Raw genomic sequence first — 21,365 nt, 5'->3', positions numbered from 1 at the left:
GAAGACTGAAGAAAAGGAGGAATTATACAAAGTAGGGTGACATTGATGACATCACGATGAGGCCAAAATCAGTAGAGCTGTTTCTGAGAGCAATTTCCATTAAAACACCCATATGACATGAAGGCCTGATTGTTCAAAATTGGTTATTTGTGGGGATAGAAAACACACATGGGAACCCCAAAAACACAAAAGAAATTGAAAAAGTTGAATTTTATGTTATAGGTCCTTTAACTGATTAGTTACACATTGCCTACAGGAAACTAATGCATGGAGCAGCAGTGCCCTGTAGGCCAGGTGTAGCTAATCAGTTAATGGTACACTTCAGTAATGGCCACGCCCAGGGCACCCCTCTAGATATCTATACCAGTCTACCCAAGACAAAAGCTCCAAGCCAGTTGAAGTGGTAAAGAACAAGTGTGGAGGACTTGAATGGAATGAGAAAGAGATGCAAGACAGAGAAGAATCGTGGATGTGAAGGGTTAACAACTACAGTACAAGGAGTGGTTTATCATGTGACGCAAATCTAGTGAAATGAAAGTTAAACAGGGAAACTAGTTCGGAGGCAGCACACACAAGCTCTACAACCACTGACTGAACACGACTTTTATGAACATACTGTAGTGAAAAGGTGAGTACAACAGATAAGGACTTAATGATTCAGTAACTGAGAATTGTGTTTTAACTGTATCCAGACTTCTCCTATTTACGTATTCCTTTCCCCAGTTTAATATTTGTATGGTTTCCAGGAAGTACAGCCTGTAGTATATCGTCAACATTAGTGTGTTCTATTCCCCTTCTCGATCTGATTCATAACCATTGAGCTGTGAGAAGTTAATATTGTTTTTATTTCCTTTCAGGGTGTAAACATGGCTTCTGCCAGCATTCTGCTGTCTGAAGAGCAGTTCCTGTGTTCCATCTGTCTGGATGTGTTCACTGATCCAGTCAGCACTCCATGTGGACACAACTACTGCAAAAGTTGCATCACACATTACTGGGACAGTAATGATGTGTGTCGGTGTCCACTATGTCAAACAATCTTCTGTACGAGACCAGACATCCTTGTCAACACTTTAATTTCTGAGATGGCTGATCAGTTCAGGAAATCCAAGCATCTGAACAAAACTTCCAGCACAAACCAAGACCCTGCTGAACCAGATGAAGTCTCCTGTGACGTCTGTACTGAGACCAAGCTCAAAGCCTTGAAGTCCTGCCTGGTGTGTATGATCTCCTACTGTGACACACACCTGGAGCCTCATCAGAGAGTCACAGTGTTAAAACGACACAAACTAATCAACCCTGTAAAGAACCTGGAAGATTTTATTTGTAAGGAACATGACAAACCTCTGGAGCTGTTCTGTAAGACCGACCACATGTGTGTTTGTCAGATCTGCACAAAGTCAGACCACAGGTTACATCAAATTGGATCTCTGGAGGAGGCATATGAAGGAAAGAAAGCTGAGCTGGGAAAGACACAGGCTGAAGTTCAGCAGATGATCCAGGAGAGACGAGAGAAGATTCAGGAGGTCACACACTCAGTAGAACTCATTAAGAAATATGCAGACAGAGAGATGGCATACAGTGTCCAGGTCTTCACTGCTCTGATCAGCTGTATTCAGAGTAGCCAGGCTGAGCTCATTGATGAGATTGAAGAGAAGCAGAAAACAACAGAGAAACAAGCTGAAGGATTCATCAAAGATCTGCAACAAGAAATCACTGAGCTAAAGAAGAGAAGCTCTGAGCTGAAGCAGCTCTCACACACTGAAGACCACCTCCAATTCCTTCACAACTTCCCATCCATCAACACCTCTCCACCCACCCAGATCAATGTCCATCAGTGTTCGTTTGTGGAGACTGTGAGGACAGCTCTGAAGACACTTGGTCAAGAGATGGCAAAAACGCTGCATGATGCTGAACTGAGGAGGAACCAACAATATGCAGTGGATGTGACTCTCGACCCTGATACAGCACATTGTGAGCTTATCCTGTCTAAGGATGGAAAAAGAGTGAGTCATGGATACTTGAAAAATCTCCCAGACTACGAAGAGCGATTCTCTGGACACACACGTGTCTTAGGAAAACAAGGCTTCACCTCGGGAAGGTTTTACTATGAGGTTCAGGTTAAAGGGAAGACATATTGGAGTGTAGGAGTGGCCAGAGAGTCCATCAATAGGAAACTATTAATCAGACAGAGTCCCAACCAGGGTTACTGGTCTTTAGTGATGAGGCCTGGAAATGTGTACGTGGCTCTCGCTGACCCTGCTGTCGTCCTCCCTGTAAGAGAGAAGGTGCAAAAAGTGGGAGTGTTTGTGGATTATGAGAAGGGCCTGGTCTCCTTTTATGATGTGGAAGCCAGAGTTCATCTCTACTCTTTCACTGGCTGCACCTTCCATGACAAACTCTTTCCAATCCTTAATCCAAGTTCAAACGAAGATGGCCAAAACTCTGCTCCTCTGATTATCTCTCCTGTCAGTCAGATAGATTAGACAAATTTAATCCTCGATCAGTGTTCAATTAAGACAACACAATTGTGTACAGTATACTGAAGGGGAGAGAGCTGGTTAACAGATCGTCTGTGGTGCCCCAACCACCCTCTGGGGTATGGGATAGGTGAGGTGATACTGAAGGGTAATTTAACTGTTGTACAGATGCATTCTAATGAAAAACTTTTGTGAAATATAATGGAATACAGTTGCGATGTATAACTACTACTACTATGATTTATTTATAATAACCACCAAAACCCTAGTTTATACAGCTATTCAATAATAGCAGATCCACAAGCTCACAACACTCTGCATTGTGATACTTTGTGAGATTGTATGCTAATCTCCCAAACCCAGATTCTCAGAAAGTACACATGTATTTAAATCAGTATTTATTAGCCTGCGGACCCCCATTTGAAAATATATTCCAGGGACCCCCATAAGAGAAGATTTTGACGTCTCTAGCAGTGATTCTCAACCCGTTTCATTTCAAGGACCCGACATGCCCCCATTTAATCTATCTATCTCTGGGACCCAGAGTGTACAATTTGGTAACATTTGTACACTTACAGACACATAAGGTTCCATTTGGTTCCAAATTTAGCTGGGTACCCCCTGGAACTCCCTCAAGGACCCCTGGGGGTCCCCGGACCCCACTTTGGGAACCACTGATTTAGATTAACCAGTTAAACCACCTTACTTTGTACTAAAGCTATTCAAAAATAGACGATCCAAAAGCTCACAACATTACAAGGTTTTAGATATGCTATTAAAAAAAGATGGGGAAAAAAGTGGGCATTTTCTTTTTTGAGAAATGTTTTGGAAGGAAAAACAGAAAAGAAAGACATGGTCAACATAGAAAGGATAGGGTTTAAGGGTTTAAAATGTATTTCCTGTCTGTAAGACTTTTTTTTGTATAGTAACATTACTTTGTCATTGAAGTTCACAACATTTTTATTTCATTTAATGTGCCGAAATTACAATATTTCATTCGCAGAGTTTTGTACTAAGAATGCAATGATTCTGATGATTTGCAAGTTGTCATTGTCAATAATAGATGAAAATGTGATTCTTTAATAGAAATCTCTAGTTGTAATTATGTGCAAATGCCTGTGAACTGCTAAAAATAAAAGTTGAATTAATGACAACAGTGTTTTTATACAGCCTACTCTTTAAGGGTAGTAGCCTATAGGAGGCCTATCTTAAAAACGTGTGGTCTGCCTGACTGAAGCAGTGGTTCCCACTTTTTCTCGTGACCCAAAAGAGAAATGTGATGTCTAATGATTACGAATCCACAAATGGGCTACCCTTGTGCCCATGGGTCACAAATTCACAATGGGTGCCCATGCGGGCGCACCCATTGCTGAGGTTTAATCAGCTACACCTGGGCACTGTGGGCAGTGGCTAACAGGGAACTGCTGCATGGCTGGATTCCGAAGGAAATTTCTTAATTCACATGAGCACAGTGCAAATTTTTATCTACATTATCTAAATCTTATCTACGTGACACAGACATGTCCAGTGCAAGTTTGCAGGTGTAATGTTAAAGACTTTTACTGTGTGGAGTCTGTCTGAGCACTGAGGAATACTGTAAACCACTGAATAAACCAGCTGGACTGGAGGGCGGAGTAGAGTGACAGCTTTTCCACATCATGTATACCAGAGTAGTACCAGTACAAAAACTATCTAATACTGTTGGTCACTGGTGGTAGCTGACCAGAACAACCACGGTCTAGCAGCTGTTGTACTGAGCTGACTAGTGTACAACCAGTCTAATTTTGTTGTACCCCGTAGCTGAACAGTGCAACCCCAGTCTAATTCTGTTGTACTGAGCTGACCGTTACAACCAGTCTAATTATGTTGTACTGTCTGGGACCAGTAAGGTTCAGTGCCTGGCTCAAGGACACAAACTGGTTGTTGAAACATTTTGATTCAGATGTCGGCCATATTAGTTGACTTTATGATAATCAGGGTCCTCCTCAGTATTTTCTATGTTAGGGTTTTTGATGACAATCACTAGGGTGCCGGAATGTAAGAAAAGATAATTGATTAAAAACGTATCATTCAGAATAGTCTCCTCGTTGATTCATATTGTACAGTGAAAATGGTCTCGGACACTGCACCATTTGGGCACATAAACAAATGCAAACAAAGCACATTCTGCCAATGTATGCTATTATTTACAACCTTTTTATTTTCTTATATAAATATGCATATTCCTATTTATTGATTTGATTGTTGAATTATTTTGCGTTCGTACAAAATATGTGCTCAAAGAGTGACCTTGAGACCTGTTTTGCTGTGCAGTAAGTCAATAGAATAATTATCAGCAGAAAAGCTATTGAACATATCTCACCAACATATGGGCTTACATCAAGGCACAGTATCTATCTACACAACACAAATCTCTACCAGAGTGTCATTTAGCTTGTTTAATGCCATGCCATAGTCACAGTGAGATCAGTGTTCCCAATGTTCCCAGCAGGGAGCGCCCCACCAGTTCAAGTTGCCAAGTCTGCTAGTTGTTATAAGCCACTTTGGGCTTGTTTTTCTGTAGAGTCACTTGTAAAAATGTGTAGTTGTTGTTGACCTGGCATCCACATTTCTGGACTAGTGAAAATGTTAGTTTGGTATTTTAATGTATTTTATTTTTTCACACATTTATAAAAGTAGTTAAATTAGAAGATCTAGAATGTGAGCTTGCAGATCAGCTATTTTTGCTAGAATAGCCTACACAAGTACCTTGGGATTTTTACTTTGTTCAAGCTGTTATTTAAATGCACTGCATTTAGTATTTTGTTTACGTTTGTCATTGTTAAAATGTATTGTGATTATGTTGCTTTTATTAACTCCCATGCACTGCCATGTATCGAACATTATCATTATAACTACATATTGCTGTACATTGCTGTGGTGTACCACCTCACCACCTGTCTATTCTCACTTGATCCATTCTGTACAAGGTATTTCTAATAGCATATGTCTTTGTGTCTTGGTCATTTGTTACAGACACATTACTGTCAGATTTAGTTCTAGTAATACTGCTGCATTGTTAATGGAGGCCATTGAGGCCAACAAGTTCTGTTGTCATTCAGTTGTAGACCCAATAAGACATTTGATAAGCATTTATCATTTATGTTTATATATTATGACGGTTCTGTATTGTTTATCACTGGTTGTGAAGCACAATGTTTACTCTTCTGTATTACTGAAGCCATCAGGTGTCATTTATTAAATATCTCACACAAGATAATACTTTCATGTTTGTGTTCTGTTCGGATAATTTTACAATGTCTGACTCTGACTCAGACATTGATGTTTTAAAATGTAAATGATTTGAAACTGCCTTGTGTTTTCTTCACTGCAGTTCTGTTGAATTATTTAGTTATCTACAGAAGTGCTTTTGTTTATAATTACATAACGGTAGCCTATACTGTCTGGTTTCAGTCCCTCCTACCAAAATGACAGGAATCGTTCACCAGCAGGCTATCCTTCAGCTGATTAGACCAGGTTCAGCTGGCACCAGCAAGTGAGTCCACTCAGGCTGGGCAATCAGAGATGGGAACCAGGCAGGGACACAAATACACAGAGGGGTGCCCTGGCCACGGCCATTTCTGAGGCCTACTGTAGGCCATTAAACGTGTACCATTAAAAAATGATTAGTTACACCTGGTCTACAGGACACTAATGCATGGAGCATGCCCTGTAGACCTAAACCCGGTGTAAGAACAAGAGGAGGACAGGACTTGAATGGAATGAGAAAGAGATGAAAGACAGAGAATGGAGGATGTGAAGGGTTAACAACTACAGCACAAGGAGTGGTTTCTCAGTGACGCAAATCTAGTGAAATGAAAGTTAAACAGGGAAACTAGTTTGGAGGCAGCGCACACAAGCTCTACAAAACACTGAACACCAGTTTTACGAACATACTGTAGTGAAAAGGTGAGTACAACAGATAAGGACTTAATGATTCAGTAACAGAGAATTGTGTTTTAACTGTATCCAGACTGTATCCAGACTACCTATTTACGTATTCCTTTCCACAGTTTAATATTTGTATGGTTTCCAGGAAGTACAGCCTGTAGTATATCGTCAACATTAGTGTGTTCTATTCCCCTTCTCGATCTGATTCATAACTATTGAGCTGTGAGAAGTTAATATTGTTTTTATTTCCTTTCAGGGTGTAAACATGGCTTCTGCCAGCATTCTTCTGTCTGAAGAGCAGTTCCTGTGTTCCATCTGTCTGGATGTGTTCGCTGATCCAGTCAGCACTCCATGTGGACACAACTACTGCAAAACCTGCATCACACATTACTGGGACAGTAATGATGTGTGTCGGTGTCCACTATGTCAAACAATATTCTGTACGAGACCAGACATCCTTGTCAACACTTTCATTTCTGAGATGGCTGATAAGTTCAGGAAATCCAAGCAGCTGAACAAAACTTCCATCACAAACCAAGACCCTACTGAACCAGATGAAGTCTCCTGTGACGTCTGTACTGAGACCAAGCTCAAAGCTTTTAAATCCTGCCTGGTGTGTCTGACCTCCTACTGTGAGACTCACCTGGAGCTTCATCAGAGAATCACAGCAATAAAACAACACAAACTAATCGATCCCGCAAAGAACCTGGAAGACTTTATTTGTAAGGAACATGACAAACCTCTGGAGATGTTCTGCAAGACTGACCGAAAGTGTGTTTGTCAGTTCTGCACGAAGTCGGACCACAAGTTACATCAAATTGTATCTCTGGAAGAGGCATATGAAGGAAAGAAGGCTGAGCTGGGAAAGACAGAGGATGAAGTTCAGCAGATGATCCAGGAGAGACGAGAGAAGATTCAGGAGGTCACGCACTCAGTAGAACTCAGTAAGAAAGATGCAGACAGAGAGATAGCAGACAGTGTTCAGGTCTTCACTGCTCTGATCAGCTGTATTCAGAGTAGCCAGGCTGAGCTCATTGATGAGATTGAAGAGAAGCAGAAAACAACAGAGAAACAAGCCGAAGGATTCATCAAAGATCTGCAACAAGAAATCAATGAGTTAAAGAAGAGAAGCTCTGAGCTGAAGCAACTCTCGCACACTGAAGATCACCTTCACTTCCTCCACAATTTCCCATCCATCAACATCCCTGCACCCACCCAGGTCAATGTACATCCATCTTCATTTGTGGAGACTGTGAGGTCCGCTCTGAAGAAACTTAGTCAAGAGATGGAGAAGTGGCTATGTGATGCAGAGCTGAGGAGGATACAGCAATATGCAGTGGATGTGTCTCTGGACCCTGATACAGCACATCCCCATCTTATCCTGTCTAAGGATGGAAAACAAGTTGGTTGTGGAAACGTAGATAAGAATCTCCCAAACAACATAGAGAGATTCTCCTTATTAACGCGTGTCTTGGGAAAACAAAGCTTCTCAGGAAGGTTTTACTATGAGGTTCAGGTTAAAGGGAAGACATTTTGGAGTGTAGGAGTGGCCAGAGAGTCAGTAAACAGGAAACTATCAATCGCACAGAGTTCCAACAACGGTTACTGGTCTATTCAGTTAAGGAATGGAAATGTGTACGAGGCTCTCGCTGACCCTCATGTCCTCCTCCCTGTAAGAGAGAAGGTCCAGAAAGTTGGAGTGTTTGTGGATTATGAGGAGGGCCTGGTCTCCTTTTATGATGTGGAGGCCAGAGTTCATCTCTACTCTTTCACTGGCTGCACCTTCACTGACAAACTCTTTCCAATCCTTAATCCAATTTTAAACGAAGATGGCCAAAACTCTGCTACTCTGATTATCTCTCCTGTCAGATACATTAGTCTAATTTAATCCTCGATCAGTGTTCAATTAAGACAAATTAAATTAACACAATTGTGTACAGTATACTGAAGAGGAGAGAGCTGGTCAACAGATCGTGTGGTGCCCCAACGACCCTCTGGGGTTATGGGATAGGTGAGGTGATACTGAAGGGTTAATTTAAAATCAAGTAATTTAACTGTTGTACAGATGCATTCTAATGAAAAATTGTGTGAAATACAATGGGATACAGTTGCGATATAACTACAGACAATTGAGACAAATTATGGTAAATTACTTTTTGAATTTATTTATATTCACCACCGAAACCCTAGTTTATACTTCAGATATTCAAAAATAGCAGATCCACAAGCTCACAACACTGCATTGTGACACTTTGTGAGCTTGTATGCTATTCTCTGACAAAATCATTCAGTTAGAGAAGCGATCCATTGAGTTGAAGCAGCTGGAGAAAAGCATTCAGTAAATAAATAGAGGGTATACGGTATGCGCGTGACATCATCATACCAGGAAGTAATGCGGGAACGCCTACTGAGTGGCAAACGACTTTCTGGCCTTGACAGCCCATACATCCAAACAGAAAAGTCCTACCTGATTGCATTAAACAACGTTAAACGACATTAAACTCACTTTGACACTCACGTTGCCACTCGATTTTCCACTCACTTTATGCATGCGCATGCACTCTATGGAGAAGAAGCTATGCGATGCAGAGCTGAGGAGGTTCCAAATATATGCAGTGGGTGTGACTATGGACCCTGAAACGGCACATCCCTATACCGTCTGAGGATGGAAAACAAGTGAGTCTTGGAAAAGTAAAGAAGAATCTCCCAAACCCAGATTCTCAGAAAGTACACATCAGTGGTTCCCAAACTTTTTTGTGTTAAGGACTTAGGTTAAGGACCCCCAAATTGATTGACTTATTAGCCCGCAGACCCCCATTTGAAAAGATATTCCAGGAACCCCCATAAGAGAAGATTTTGACGGCTCTAGCAGTGATTCTCAAGTCTCAACCTGTTTTATTTCAAGGACCTCCAGTTTGACATGCATATTAGTCTACAGACCCCCATTTAATGTAATTTCTATCTCTGGGACCCTCGATATATTGAATGAATGTTGAATGTTGAAAATGAATGTTAATGTAACTCTGAGTGTACAATTTGGTTCCATTTGTACACTCTCAGAGTTACAGACCCATAAGGGTGCATTTGGTTCCAAATTTAGCTGGGTACCCCCTGGAACTCCCTCAGGGACCCCTGGGGGTCCCTGGACCCCACTTTGGGAACCACTGATTTAGATTAACCAGTTAAACCACCTTACTTTGTACTAAAGCTATTAAAAAATAGACGATCCAAAAGCTCACATTACGAGATTTTAGATATGCTATTAAAAAAAGATGGGAAAAAAAGTGGGCATTTTCTTTTTTGAGAAATAATATTTTGGAAGAAAAACTGAAAATAAAGACATGTCCAACAAGGATAGGGTTCAAAGTGTATTTCCTGTCTGTAAGACTTTTTTTGTATAGTCTAATTACTTTGTCATTGAAGTTCACAACATTTTTATTTCATTTAATGTGCCGAAATTACAATATTTCATTCACAGAGTTTTGTACTAAGAATGCAATGATTCTGATGATTTGCAAGTTGTCATTGTCAATAATAGATGAAAATTCTTTAATATAAATCTCTAGTTGTAATTATGTGCAAATGCCTGTGAACTGCTAAAATAAAAGTTGAATTAATGACAACAGTGGGGTTTTTCTCGTGTGGTCTGACTCTGAAGCAGTGTTTCCCACTTTTTCTCGTGACCCAAAAGAGAAATGTGATGTCTAACGAATCCACAAATGGCCTACCCTTGTGCCCATGGGTCACAAATTCACAATGGGTGGCTTGGGTGCCCATGGGGCGCACCCATTGCTGAAGTTTAATCAGCTACACCTGGGCACTGTGCGCAGTGGCTAACAGGGAACTGCTGCATGGATGGATTCCGAAGGAGATTTCTTCATCACTAATCCCATCAACGATCATCGTCTTTTTGCGAGCACTTTAGTCTTTATTGCTCTCTGCATGGGCTTCTGCTCTGATTCTGGCTCCGTATCCTCCGATGTGATTTCGCACTTTTAAACTCTGGGCAAGAACGTCTGCGTCTGGCACGACACAGAGATGCTTCGAGATAACACTTTCACTTGGTCGTTAAGTGTGTGTACTTACTGTGTATAATATGTCTATTAATAGGTGGCTCGGTTACTGTTTCGTACAGCGTACTGCCATGTGTTGACGTTACTATGCAAGAGGCAAGAGCTGCTATACTTTGCGTTTGGAAGTCTACGGCAGGGCTGCAGGATCAGGCAGGCTGCAATTCTCTTCTTATTTCTCCCAGTTCTGTATTATTTCAGTTTGTTCAACGGATTTGGGGACATAAAGTATATGATATGTTTAATTCGTGTATTTTCACGCCAGTTACAGAAAGTTACCACTTAACGATACGAAATATATAGTGTCTCGTCTTAGTACTCCTCAGAACTGATCCTGCAAAACGGCTTGATTGTATAAAAATGTTATTCATAGTTTGTAGAATGGGTACAGTGCTAACAGCTAGCTAATAATAGCAACTCATGGATATGCATGGCAACAGACTTTTGTGCGCATGACGAAGACAGGCGACTCGTTGCCTAGGCGGAGAATAAAGTAGATCCAACAATTTACAGTTGTTTACACTGCTACGCTACCCCAGAATAAGTGCTTTCAATGTATTAATGAAACATGCGGTAAGTCAATGAAAAATAACCTAAAAACATCTCAGGCAAAGGCATATACCAGGATGGCCGAGTGGTTAAGGCGTTGGACTTAAGATCCAATGGACGTATGTCCGCGTGGGTTCGAACCCCACTCCTGGTAGATCCGTTTTGCTGTTGTCCTCCTTACAATTTCCCAACACACTGTATTCAGCACAGCAGTAAAAAAAAAAGAAGTAAAAAAGGATACACGCAGATACATGTACACGTACAACGATGATCAATCCCGATTCCCGTCCTACCTAGATGCAATGCAACGAATCCGCTAATAATTGTACCCGTTTTGTAAAGCTAGGCTGTGTGCCAAACTGCCAGCACATAATGATTCAGTAGGCCTTGGACCCATTTATCTGCAATAGACGAATAACACTTAAAATCTCAAATATCAGGCACAAAACGAAGCCTGGTAACTGTTTTCTAACGTTTTAAAATGGCCCCAGCTCAAGTCCTGCTTGTTACATTCACAGCGTGCACCAATGAGTGGCCACGGACGGGACAACGGCGAATGTAGCCTTTTTAAGCCAGTTCTAAAAAGACACCAAGACCTGCTTGAAGCACTAATGAGAATTTAGTGGAGTTCAATCATAAATATATGAGCGCAATAATCTCTGGTTCTAAGAAGAGCATTTATTTTATACTTGCACGTAACGTTAACGTCCACCAGGTGGCAATGTCGCGTTACAAAGGCATACTGGCATTAAATATATTCTGGGAAGCGTGATATTTCGTGTGATTCTGTATTTAGCAGTAATCTGGAATTTATTTTAATAATTTAAATGGTTGACCATTACTTTCAAGTGGACAGTGCCCATCGAGTTGTTCTCTATCATGACAGTGCCACGTCTGTCCAGGCAGTGGCCTACTGGACACAGTGGACAGTGGCACCTAAGGAGTCAAGTCTGGACACATTGGCTATTATTTACACTTGTGCGTCGGACACTTTAGGCTACTCCTTAGGCTTAATAGGCTACTGTCTGTCTGAAGCTCATTACTATTGAAACAAGTGGAAAAACCACGGGCTTGCGAATTATCTGATTTGACAGACACTGATTCCCATATAAACCCTGGCCTGGATCGGGTTTCCCGGTGGGAGAGGTCAAAGGGAGGTCAAGACAAGAGGTGGATGGATGTCAGTTATGGTGATGTACTAACAAGGCACCTCTGATGAATTGAGGTGCCTGTTGGACACTGTTGTAAACATGGTGTCGTCCACACAGTAACAGCTTTTTTACTGAGTTGTGCTTTCGTTTGAAATGTACCCATTCTGCATACTGTGAATACAATTTTCAATCAATCAATCAAACCCCTGCGAGGCAACTGAGTGCTCAGATGCTTACGGGCAAGTTATAGCAGTTCACTTCATAGCCTATAGGCTACTCCTCGCAATCACGCCATATTTGTTTCTAAATTACATTACATAGGCCTAATAATTGATTTGTAACCTTTTTAAGATAACATTAAAGGTATATTCAGTGATTTCACTTAATTAAAATATCACTTATTTTTTTGTTTTGTTGTGATAATCCTCCCTACTATAGAGTGTGCTGGCCATATAAGGAGTTCCTCCCTGTCCCCAGTTAACCCCTGGGGGTCAAAAAAACCTTAGGTTTCGTTTTTGACTCTCTATCCTGATTGGACGAAAGGCTGGGTCCCACAGCCAAAAACGAAACCTAAGGTTTTTTGAGTGAAATCACTGAATATACCTTTAATGAAAGCGGACTTTAATAGGGCGACAGATATACAATTTCTGGGTAAATAGATTACAATTGAATATCTATTTACCATCAATGAATGTTATCAAAGGGAATTTAATGCTCTCAAATACTGTCTCAAGCTCATTGCACACTGTTAAAAAAGTATTAAATCAATCAATCAATCAATCGATCAGCCTGTAGGTCTAGTTACCGCACTGACCGTATATGGACACAAGAGGGCACTCTGAGTCAGGTACACTGGTCTCGTATCTTGACGTGTGTGTGTGTGTGTGTGTGTGTGTGTGTGTGTGTGTGTGTGTGTGTGTGAGAGAGTGCATGCGTGTGTGAGTGCGTGCATGCGTGTGTGAGTGTGTGCGTGCGCGTGTGTACGTGTAGTCTAGTACTGTACTAGTCTGTACTGTAGTCAGTTCAGTCGTATTCATTTTATTATTATTAAAGGTTTTATATTATGAAAAGACAACTCAACTAATATCAAATGTACAGTATGGTTTTTACCCCCCCCCCTCCCCCAATGATAAAATATGTCTGTTTGGTGGGGGGAAAAAACAGTGATTAGCATATTATCAGTGATCACACAAGGTCCGTGCCCTTGGGCCTTGAATGACTCATGAGACGGTCCTTACGATGAGTCAGACTGGTCGCCCCTATGCTTTTCGTCCCAGAATAACGGCGGTTTTGGACCCACATGTATTTATTAAAAGAAAAAAGGTAAAAAGATAAAGAAAAAGCACATCATGTGTTAAAATGCAAATTTTCTGTGGACACACTCCACAGTTGATACAGCATAGATACAGGTTGGGCCCACCCACTTCATCATGCATATTTAAATATCTGCTGCTACTTGCACAAGAGACAGGTATTATTTCTTAATTGTATTAATTTATGGATAGGCCTATAGGCCTATTGAGTAGGCTAAATCTCATGTATTTGAGATATGTATTCGAATCCAATGAACCTAACATGAATGAAAATCCATTGGCCAGTGATTGTTCTCCTCTGACCTTAACTCTATATTTACCATTGGTGCTGGCTGTAACAGGACACCTGTGTCTGCTGTGCAGGTGGAAATTGAGCTTCTTCAATGTTCCACCTTAACAAAGAAGCAACAGAACCATAACCATATTCATGAACAACAGAACACTGTCTGGTAGTGATAACGACAACCGGATCCACAAACAGAACACTGATAACATAGAAAATATGAATTGTTATTTTGATCTCTATGATATATGGTATCACATCAATACAGCATGGCATTGTGGACAAAACCTTATCCATCAATAACAAAATATTAGTTGGTTTTGGGTCGGCGAGGCTATATCTTATCGAATGGTGGTCCGTGGCTCAAATGCAGAATAAATATTGGGCCTGGATATGAAAAAGGATGAGAAACACTGATCTATTTAATCGAACACCCTCTCTGGCTTTAGAGGCCAGTGCTGTAGTGTAGCCTATTATAATTCTGATAAGCAATCAAGATTTTACTTTTAGGGACTTGGTTAATGGTTACTATATGAAAAAAAAATTATATTTCAACAAAGTCGTGGAACGTAGAGAATTAGGCAATATGTAACAAAAAAGAAAAGGGAAACTATAGGTATCCCTTTTTTAGGCCTACTGTAGATCTATGAAGATGAAATTCATGATAGCCATGTCAGTCAGTCAGTCAGTCAGTCAGTCATTTTTTGGGGGGAGTGGGGGACACAACACAACAGTAAAAGTAAAAGTAAATTGATGATCACAATATTTAGATTTTACAGATGAACTTTAGAGGGAGATAAACTGGACTGGAGGTTATATAAGGTGAAAAGCAGCCATGCAACAGCAGCAGTAGCAGCAACAACAACAGTAACAAGAGAGAGAGACATAAAAAAGCTGTTGCCCTGATAACCAATTAGCCAATTACAATAAGGACGCCGACCGACGGTCCTTCCGGGCAATAGGACGCTAAACTCTACCTTTTTTCCTTTCCTTCGGGATCATCGCCCTCTCTCACTTTGCACTGCTGCCGTGGGTCACGTGACGTCTGCCGCGCCATGTTTCCATCCTGCCGTCAGAAGTTTGCAGCCAGCAGGGAAAGGCAGTAGGAACAAAGTTTGGGATATATTAATACTTTACAACATCGCAGTGTTCACCCGGTGACGAGAAACAACACCGTCGTTCGTGTCGTGTGTTCTCGACAAGAATATACAACGGGGCCTCCCTCCCTTGTTGTGGACCAAGAAGGAAAAAGGAAGAAGAAAAGCATATGTTGAAGAAGATTTTTTTTGTACAAATTGTTGTTATTGTGGATGCGCGTGAGCACTGTGCTTTTCCCAGGCATGGTTTAGAGTGCCTTATAGTTATAGCTACCTTCCATACAATGGCTTAAAGTTGTTGTGTTAATGACTCTTTCCATAGCCACATTTTCAACTTTTGACTTGTTTCACGACGGCATCGCTTTCTGGGTGACAGCGGCAAAGGTGAGTGATGTCTGTCCCTCTATCTGTCCGACGCGAATATTTTGCTGTGTGTGTCTCTCTCTCTCTCACTCTCTCACACACACACACACACACACACACACACACACACACACACACACACACACACACACACACACACACACACACACACACACACACACACACACACACACACCGAATGACTTTCATTCATGGACTCAACACACTGTAACCAAATGGACCCTCCTCACGGGTACATTTGTAAACACTGAGTTGGCATTATAGTAGCATACTCATCTTCAAGTGTCCATTTGGAAATTCAGATTTAAATGAACACTGACTATTTTACTTAGTTTAAACATCAAACTAAAACAGTTCGAAAGTTACCTGAACGGATTTAAATGGCTGTAGGCTACTAAAAAGACAGGCAGGCATAATGTTTTGGGCTGCTTTTATTTAGGTGAGAAACTGATCGGATTAAAATTATCTTCAGACTTAGAAAAGCTTTGGGAAGCTTGAGACAATTAAGAGACACAAATCTACAATCATGGGCTGTTTCAGTTGTCGGACAAAAAGTCTCACACGTTCTATACTTAAACAGTTGTTTAGTTTAAATACTGGTTTACTGAACCCTTCCCTTGTTTTGGCCTTGGTTGTCAAAGCATACATGTGTAATGGTTAGAGGAGGAACTGAAATGGAGAAGACACTGGACAAATGGTTATGCCTTTCCACCCAAATGTAACGTTATTTTTGGGGCCTTGCATCATCCCACAAGCATTTGCAAGCGTGCAGTGCTCGATTAAACTGCACATTAACTCCTTTCATGGTAAAGTCTCAAGCTCTTGTGGACGGGGGTTTCTTTTTTTTTGTCAGGAGGTTAGGTTAATCTTTAGAAGGGCAGTACTAGTATTTACATTTGTAATGGAATGTTCAAAATGCAATGCACAGAACCAATATTGATTGGCAAGCGCCCCTCAAAAAAGCACATAAGATTTAATACAAATGCAAAGCTATATGGATTGAACTCAAGAAAGCACTATGGTTGCTTGTTTCCATTGGGGTATGCCAGTGCATAAACATTGCTACTACTATGCCATTACTAACACTATCCCAAACCCTAACCTCAGTCTTAACCTAGGTCGGACTATGGGATGTCAGATTTATGGGCAGTCTCCACTACTATGCTAGTGCTTAATAACATTGAAATTAATATATGTGTTTGAGTGTATACCTAAACTTGTTTAGCACAATTGATACTTTGTCAAATGAAGATGTCGCTTGCCAAAAATAACTGAAAGCTAACACAATTAATAGAATAATGGGATTGTTAAATAGAAAATAACTGGGGACTGGTGTGTTGTCTTTTGATGATCTCTTGAGTGTCACCATTTTGAGTTGGCTTATATGCACAAAAACGTTAAGGGAGAAGAACCTAAATGTTTAGATGGAGGCTGCCATCGAGTTGGAATTAAAGTTATTACAGTTGCTTTCAGGTGCTGGGAGAGGACCAGCACACTGTGTGGGAAGAGGCAAGGCTCTGCATCACAACATTTGGATGAACACAACCGGATTAATTGGCTACCATGGCATCATCTGGTGACAGCGCTGAAGGAGGAGCCGATAACGAGTTCAGTGACATCATCAAATGGAGATCTGGTATGTTCCGATCATAACCTTGACATTGTTGATACCATTGATTGCAATACCAATAACCTCTGGCTGCCAGTGAATGGATTTTGACTACATTTAAAATGTAACAATAGAAGAAAAGAAAAAAATCACAAGATGTGTCTACTAGATGAACCTATGCTTTATGTGTGACCCTGCGGGAACTTTATTAAGCAACATGTACAGTGATTGTTTTGAAATGTTGTCAGATCTGAGAGGTTGCGTTAATCTCTTGATATATCACAAGGGCTGCTTGATAAAACAAGGAGGGGTTAGAGACGGAGTGGAGTTGTGTCGCAGTACGTGTGTCCAATTTGTAGCACGGAGGAAACGGTGACAAAGCCAGAAATCCTGTTTTGCACGGACAGCCTGAGTTCCCATGGTGGAAGACAGGAAGTAACAAAAGGATATTGGCGAGAAGCGGAGGTGGTTGAATGAATGTGGCAACATGATGAGAAAGAGAAAGTAAAACAAAGGGAGGGAGGGACAGAAAAGAAAACACCAGAGACTGTTGGGATTGGTTCAGAAAGTCACACCCTCTGAACCTTTTCTCAACATACTGTTCTATATATGTTAATATTTTGTAAACTCCACCCTGCTATTCAGGCAAATACACACACGCACTGGGCATCTCCGCCAGGCGGAAGGCAAGGGTGGGATTATGTTTTCGCCACTCTGTCAGTCTATTTCTCGGTCCGAGGCTAATCTCACAAACGACTGGCCGATCAGTGCCAAATTCCTGGTGAACACTGCAAGTAGGCCATGGAAGTAAATCCCTGAATGTGTTTTTCGTCTGTGAATAATAGTTTTCCTCCATATTTGGGAAAGACCGATGTCATCAACACTACATGTATCATTGACATGACGTCATAGATATGACGGCGATCCACAGGGAAGCCACACCTTTTATTAGACCTCGTCTTTGACAGTTTTAACGCTGTTCTGGCTTTCAGTGTTTTACTGTTTTGAAATGGCACCCCTGGCTTGGACAGGCAATGAAGGCGGCAGCTGATTTTCAAAACGGATGCTCTGGTTTTAATTTCCACCGTTTCTCCTTCATCATAAATGGCCATTGGCCACAGCACTTGCAGCACAGTGGAATAAACAAAAACAAAATGTGCTGTACATCATGACCAATAACAATAAAGTAAAGTACTTACATAAAACATTTGACCAAAACAAATAAATCAAATTTAACACAATAATTATGTTCTTCTTAAAAAACACTAAACACAGTTTGTATTCGGAACATACATACATAACATTAAACATTGAATGACCTAGTTTGTGAACACAAACACATGTTTCAGTTCACCTGTTGGTGCATGCAATTAAGTGGCAAATTACACTGTAGTGCAATGGCAAACGCGTTCAGAACAGTGTATTATTTGACTGTATGCCCAACAAGAAAAGATGTGATTCTTTTAAGCTCTTGGACGCAGCCTTACACAACTCCCTCTACCTTATGTTGACTGAAGAGAGAATTGTTGGCAATTGTCATTATTGTCTTTTCTATATAGTGGAGGTGTTATTGTCCAGTTGTGCTGTTCAATCTCTGTGGCGACTCCCCTTGCTCCTTACTGGGTTTAGGTTCCAGGCCCTGGAATGGGCTCAGTGCCCAGCCTTGGGGAAAGCCAGCAGATTCCGGGCCAGGAATTCCACCATTCCGTTGGAGTTTGTAATTTACAATGCTTGTCTCCAGACCACAATGCTTTTCTTATAAGGATCCCGGTCGCATAGCAACTCTCAAAAGTAATGTTTTCTTTTATTGGACAGAGGGAAAATTTAGCACATAGCCTTGCTACCCAGTGGCCTCCAAAGAAAAGCCAAAGATGTATAACTGGCACAACTGGATTTGAATGAAATCTGAATGCTGTGGCACAACTGCTGCTTTAATCTTCATTGTGGATGCTGGGTTTTGTTTTGTTTTGTTGTGCGTGTGTGCGTGCATGCGGTTGTGGGGAAAACAATGATTAACATGGGAATTAGTCGTATGCTTGACCAAGCTACAAGTCACAGGGAAAGTTCCGGAAGAAAACATATTGTCATTTGTCACAAGGAACACACACACACACACACACACACACACACACACACACACACACACACACACACACACACACACACACACGCTTCTTTTGATCTATACAAAGTGGACAGTGTTGCCTGGTGAGGAGCTTTTAGATGGGCACTCTTTCATAAACTATAGAGACAGGTTCTAAACAGTGAACCCTCAGCAGCCAAACAGATCTGCTGGGTGCTTTCAGTAGCTATGTCTGTGAGTGTGTGTTCGCGCGAGTGTGAGAGAGCGAGGGAGGCTGTACAAGAGACATTTCGCCTGTAGATCGACATGGGACTTGCCATTTTTTGCAGCGATTAGTGAGCACTCAGGTGAGCTAGAGGAGGACGGGCTGTTTGAGAGAAAACAGGTGGAGGGATGTTTTTACAGCTGAGAATAGTCAATAGGGGTGTGTGTGTGTGCGGCGCGGGGGCGGGGGACTCACTCACACATGCAAAGTTTTCCTGCTTTCATTTCTTGTGTGTGTTTCGCTATCTCTAAGAGCAGGGTGTATAGTACAGCCATCATGGACCTCGTAGATTTGTTTCTCTACAAAAACATGTCACACACGCGCACACGCAAACGCACACACGTCCCCCACACACACACACACCCCACACACACGCACACCTGCTGCTGCGTCTCCTCTGTAATCATTTGACTGGAAGTTGTGGTGAGTGGATTTGGGGAATCAGCCCACACCACACGCAGACATGCATGGAGGGGGAGAGAGAGGGATATATTTGGGTCGGGCCTCTCATCAGAGTGAAAGCCATTTGTCACTAGGGGAGAGTCTGTAATTCTGAAGTTCCAAAATGTGGACGGACATTCTGGTGAGATCGCAGGCCGTGATTAGCACCTCCATGTAAACTACTACTAATGAGTGTCTTAACGTAGGCATGGGTCTGTGTGTGTGTGTGTGTGTGTGTTTGACATGTGCTGCAGACAGGTCAGCAACACACTTTCTCTCCCTCTCATTCTCTCCACTCACATTTCCAACAATATGAGTGAAGGCAGGGTGAGCCGCTGCTGGGGTCTCTTGTTTTGCAGCGTGTCAAGTTATGTAAGCTCACAATGAGGGAGAGAGAGAGAGATGAGGGGGCTCGGTGGAAATGTGTAAAGCTAGTGGTCGCACTTGGCCCTCATGATGTTTACGTGCCGAATTGTGAATGAAGTGACAGCCTGGCATGTTTCTGTGTGTGGTCAACTCGTTTCATATTTCACAATTGGACATGATTCTGAAGCATTTGTTTTAACTTTGAGCATTCGATGGGTGTGAGAAGAGAAGAATGTTTTCTTTTTGGTTTATTTTATTCTTTTCATTATGATTATAGTGACGCCTACGTTGTGTTGACTTTAACCCATTTTGGTGCGGGAACCCCTTTTGGTGTTTTTAAACATTGAAAAAACATTGAAAAATTGCAGATCTACAAGCTCATACGAGCTTGTAGGTCTGCTATTTTTGAAAAATCTTGAAAATGTGGCGCAAATCTTTGAATATTCTTTCAGAGCGAACATTTTTAACTCAAATCTTTGCTACTGGGGAGGCCCCTGGAAAAATATTTTCAGACGGGGGTCGGCGGCCAAATTCATATAATTTTTGGGGGTTCTTGACATGAAAAATTACACAAACGCGTCTAAATGGGTTAAAAATAATCTCCCTGGCACTCCAAAGCCATTGAGCTCACGTGCAATCTTAAGTGTGCTTCACTTCCTAGGTAACCATGACGAGGCTCACATTATTTGTGTGTTACCAGTGTGTAAAAACTCCGCCCATCCGGTACGCATCCTAAAACAAGCATTAAGTTAAAAAAATAAAATAAAAAATTGTAAACACTGTTGGTAATGTTTAGCCTCCACCTGCCTTCCACCTGGTTTCCCTACATGCGTCCCATTCTCCCCCCCCCCCTGCTCATTCACACAGCACAGAGACAACGGTGAAAGGTCAAATATCAATCCAGAGGTGGGTGGGGGTTTGGGTTGTTGTTTAACAAGGATTATGAACACGAGGTGTACAACGAGGTCTCTCCCTCTCTCTCTCTCACTCACTCACTCACTCACTCTCACACACAGTCATGCACAATGTGCACTGCACATATCTGACCTCCTTCTTGGCTGTGCTTGTGTTTGTCACTTGAGAGCCCTACTCATGATAAAGGCAGCTAAAGAACACACACTTGCCGCTCTGGTTACCTGACCTGCTGTTGTTCCTCTCGTCTCCATCTTCCGCTGTCTCCGTCATTGTGTGTGTCTCTGTATTCTCTCTCTCTCCCCCTCCTACCATTACACCCACTACTATCCCGTGTCTCAAGCAAACTTGATTTACCGCTTGCACTCAGTTTGACTTTGTTTACACCGGTACGGTTCGACTTTATGTAGATATTGACTAAATAGTATCCGTCCA

The 21,365-nt window shown here is 41.6% G+C and overlaps 1 protein-coding gene across 1 annotated transcript; it reads left to right on the top strand.

The window, feature by feature from the left end:
• Positions 1 to 532: 532 nt before the first annotated feature.
• Positions 533 to 8,498, top strand: LOC310876795 (uncharacterized protein). Its single transcript, XM_083790449.1, has 3 exons — positions 533 to 628; positions 858 to 2,465; positions 6,664 to 8,498. The coding sequence occupies exons 2-3, from the start codon at positions 867 to 869 to the stop codon at positions 8,293 to 8,295; spliced, it is 3,231 nt and encodes a 1,076-aa protein (XP_083646575.1). The 5' UTR covers positions 533 to 628; positions 858 to 866; the 3' UTR covers positions 8,296 to 8,498.
• Positions 8,499 to 21,365: the final 12,867 nt, after the last annotated feature.

The sequence above is a fragment of the Protomyctophum parallelum genome (genome assembly GCF_964188405.1).
Source record: "Protomyctophum parallelum genome assembly, chromosome: 19".
NCBI lineage: Eukaryota > Metazoa > Chordata > Actinopteri > Myctophiformes > Myctophidae > Protomyctophum > Protomyctophum parallelum.
Note: the sequence above shows the minus strand (reverse complement) of the source record. Positions and strands in the feature narration are given on the sequence as shown.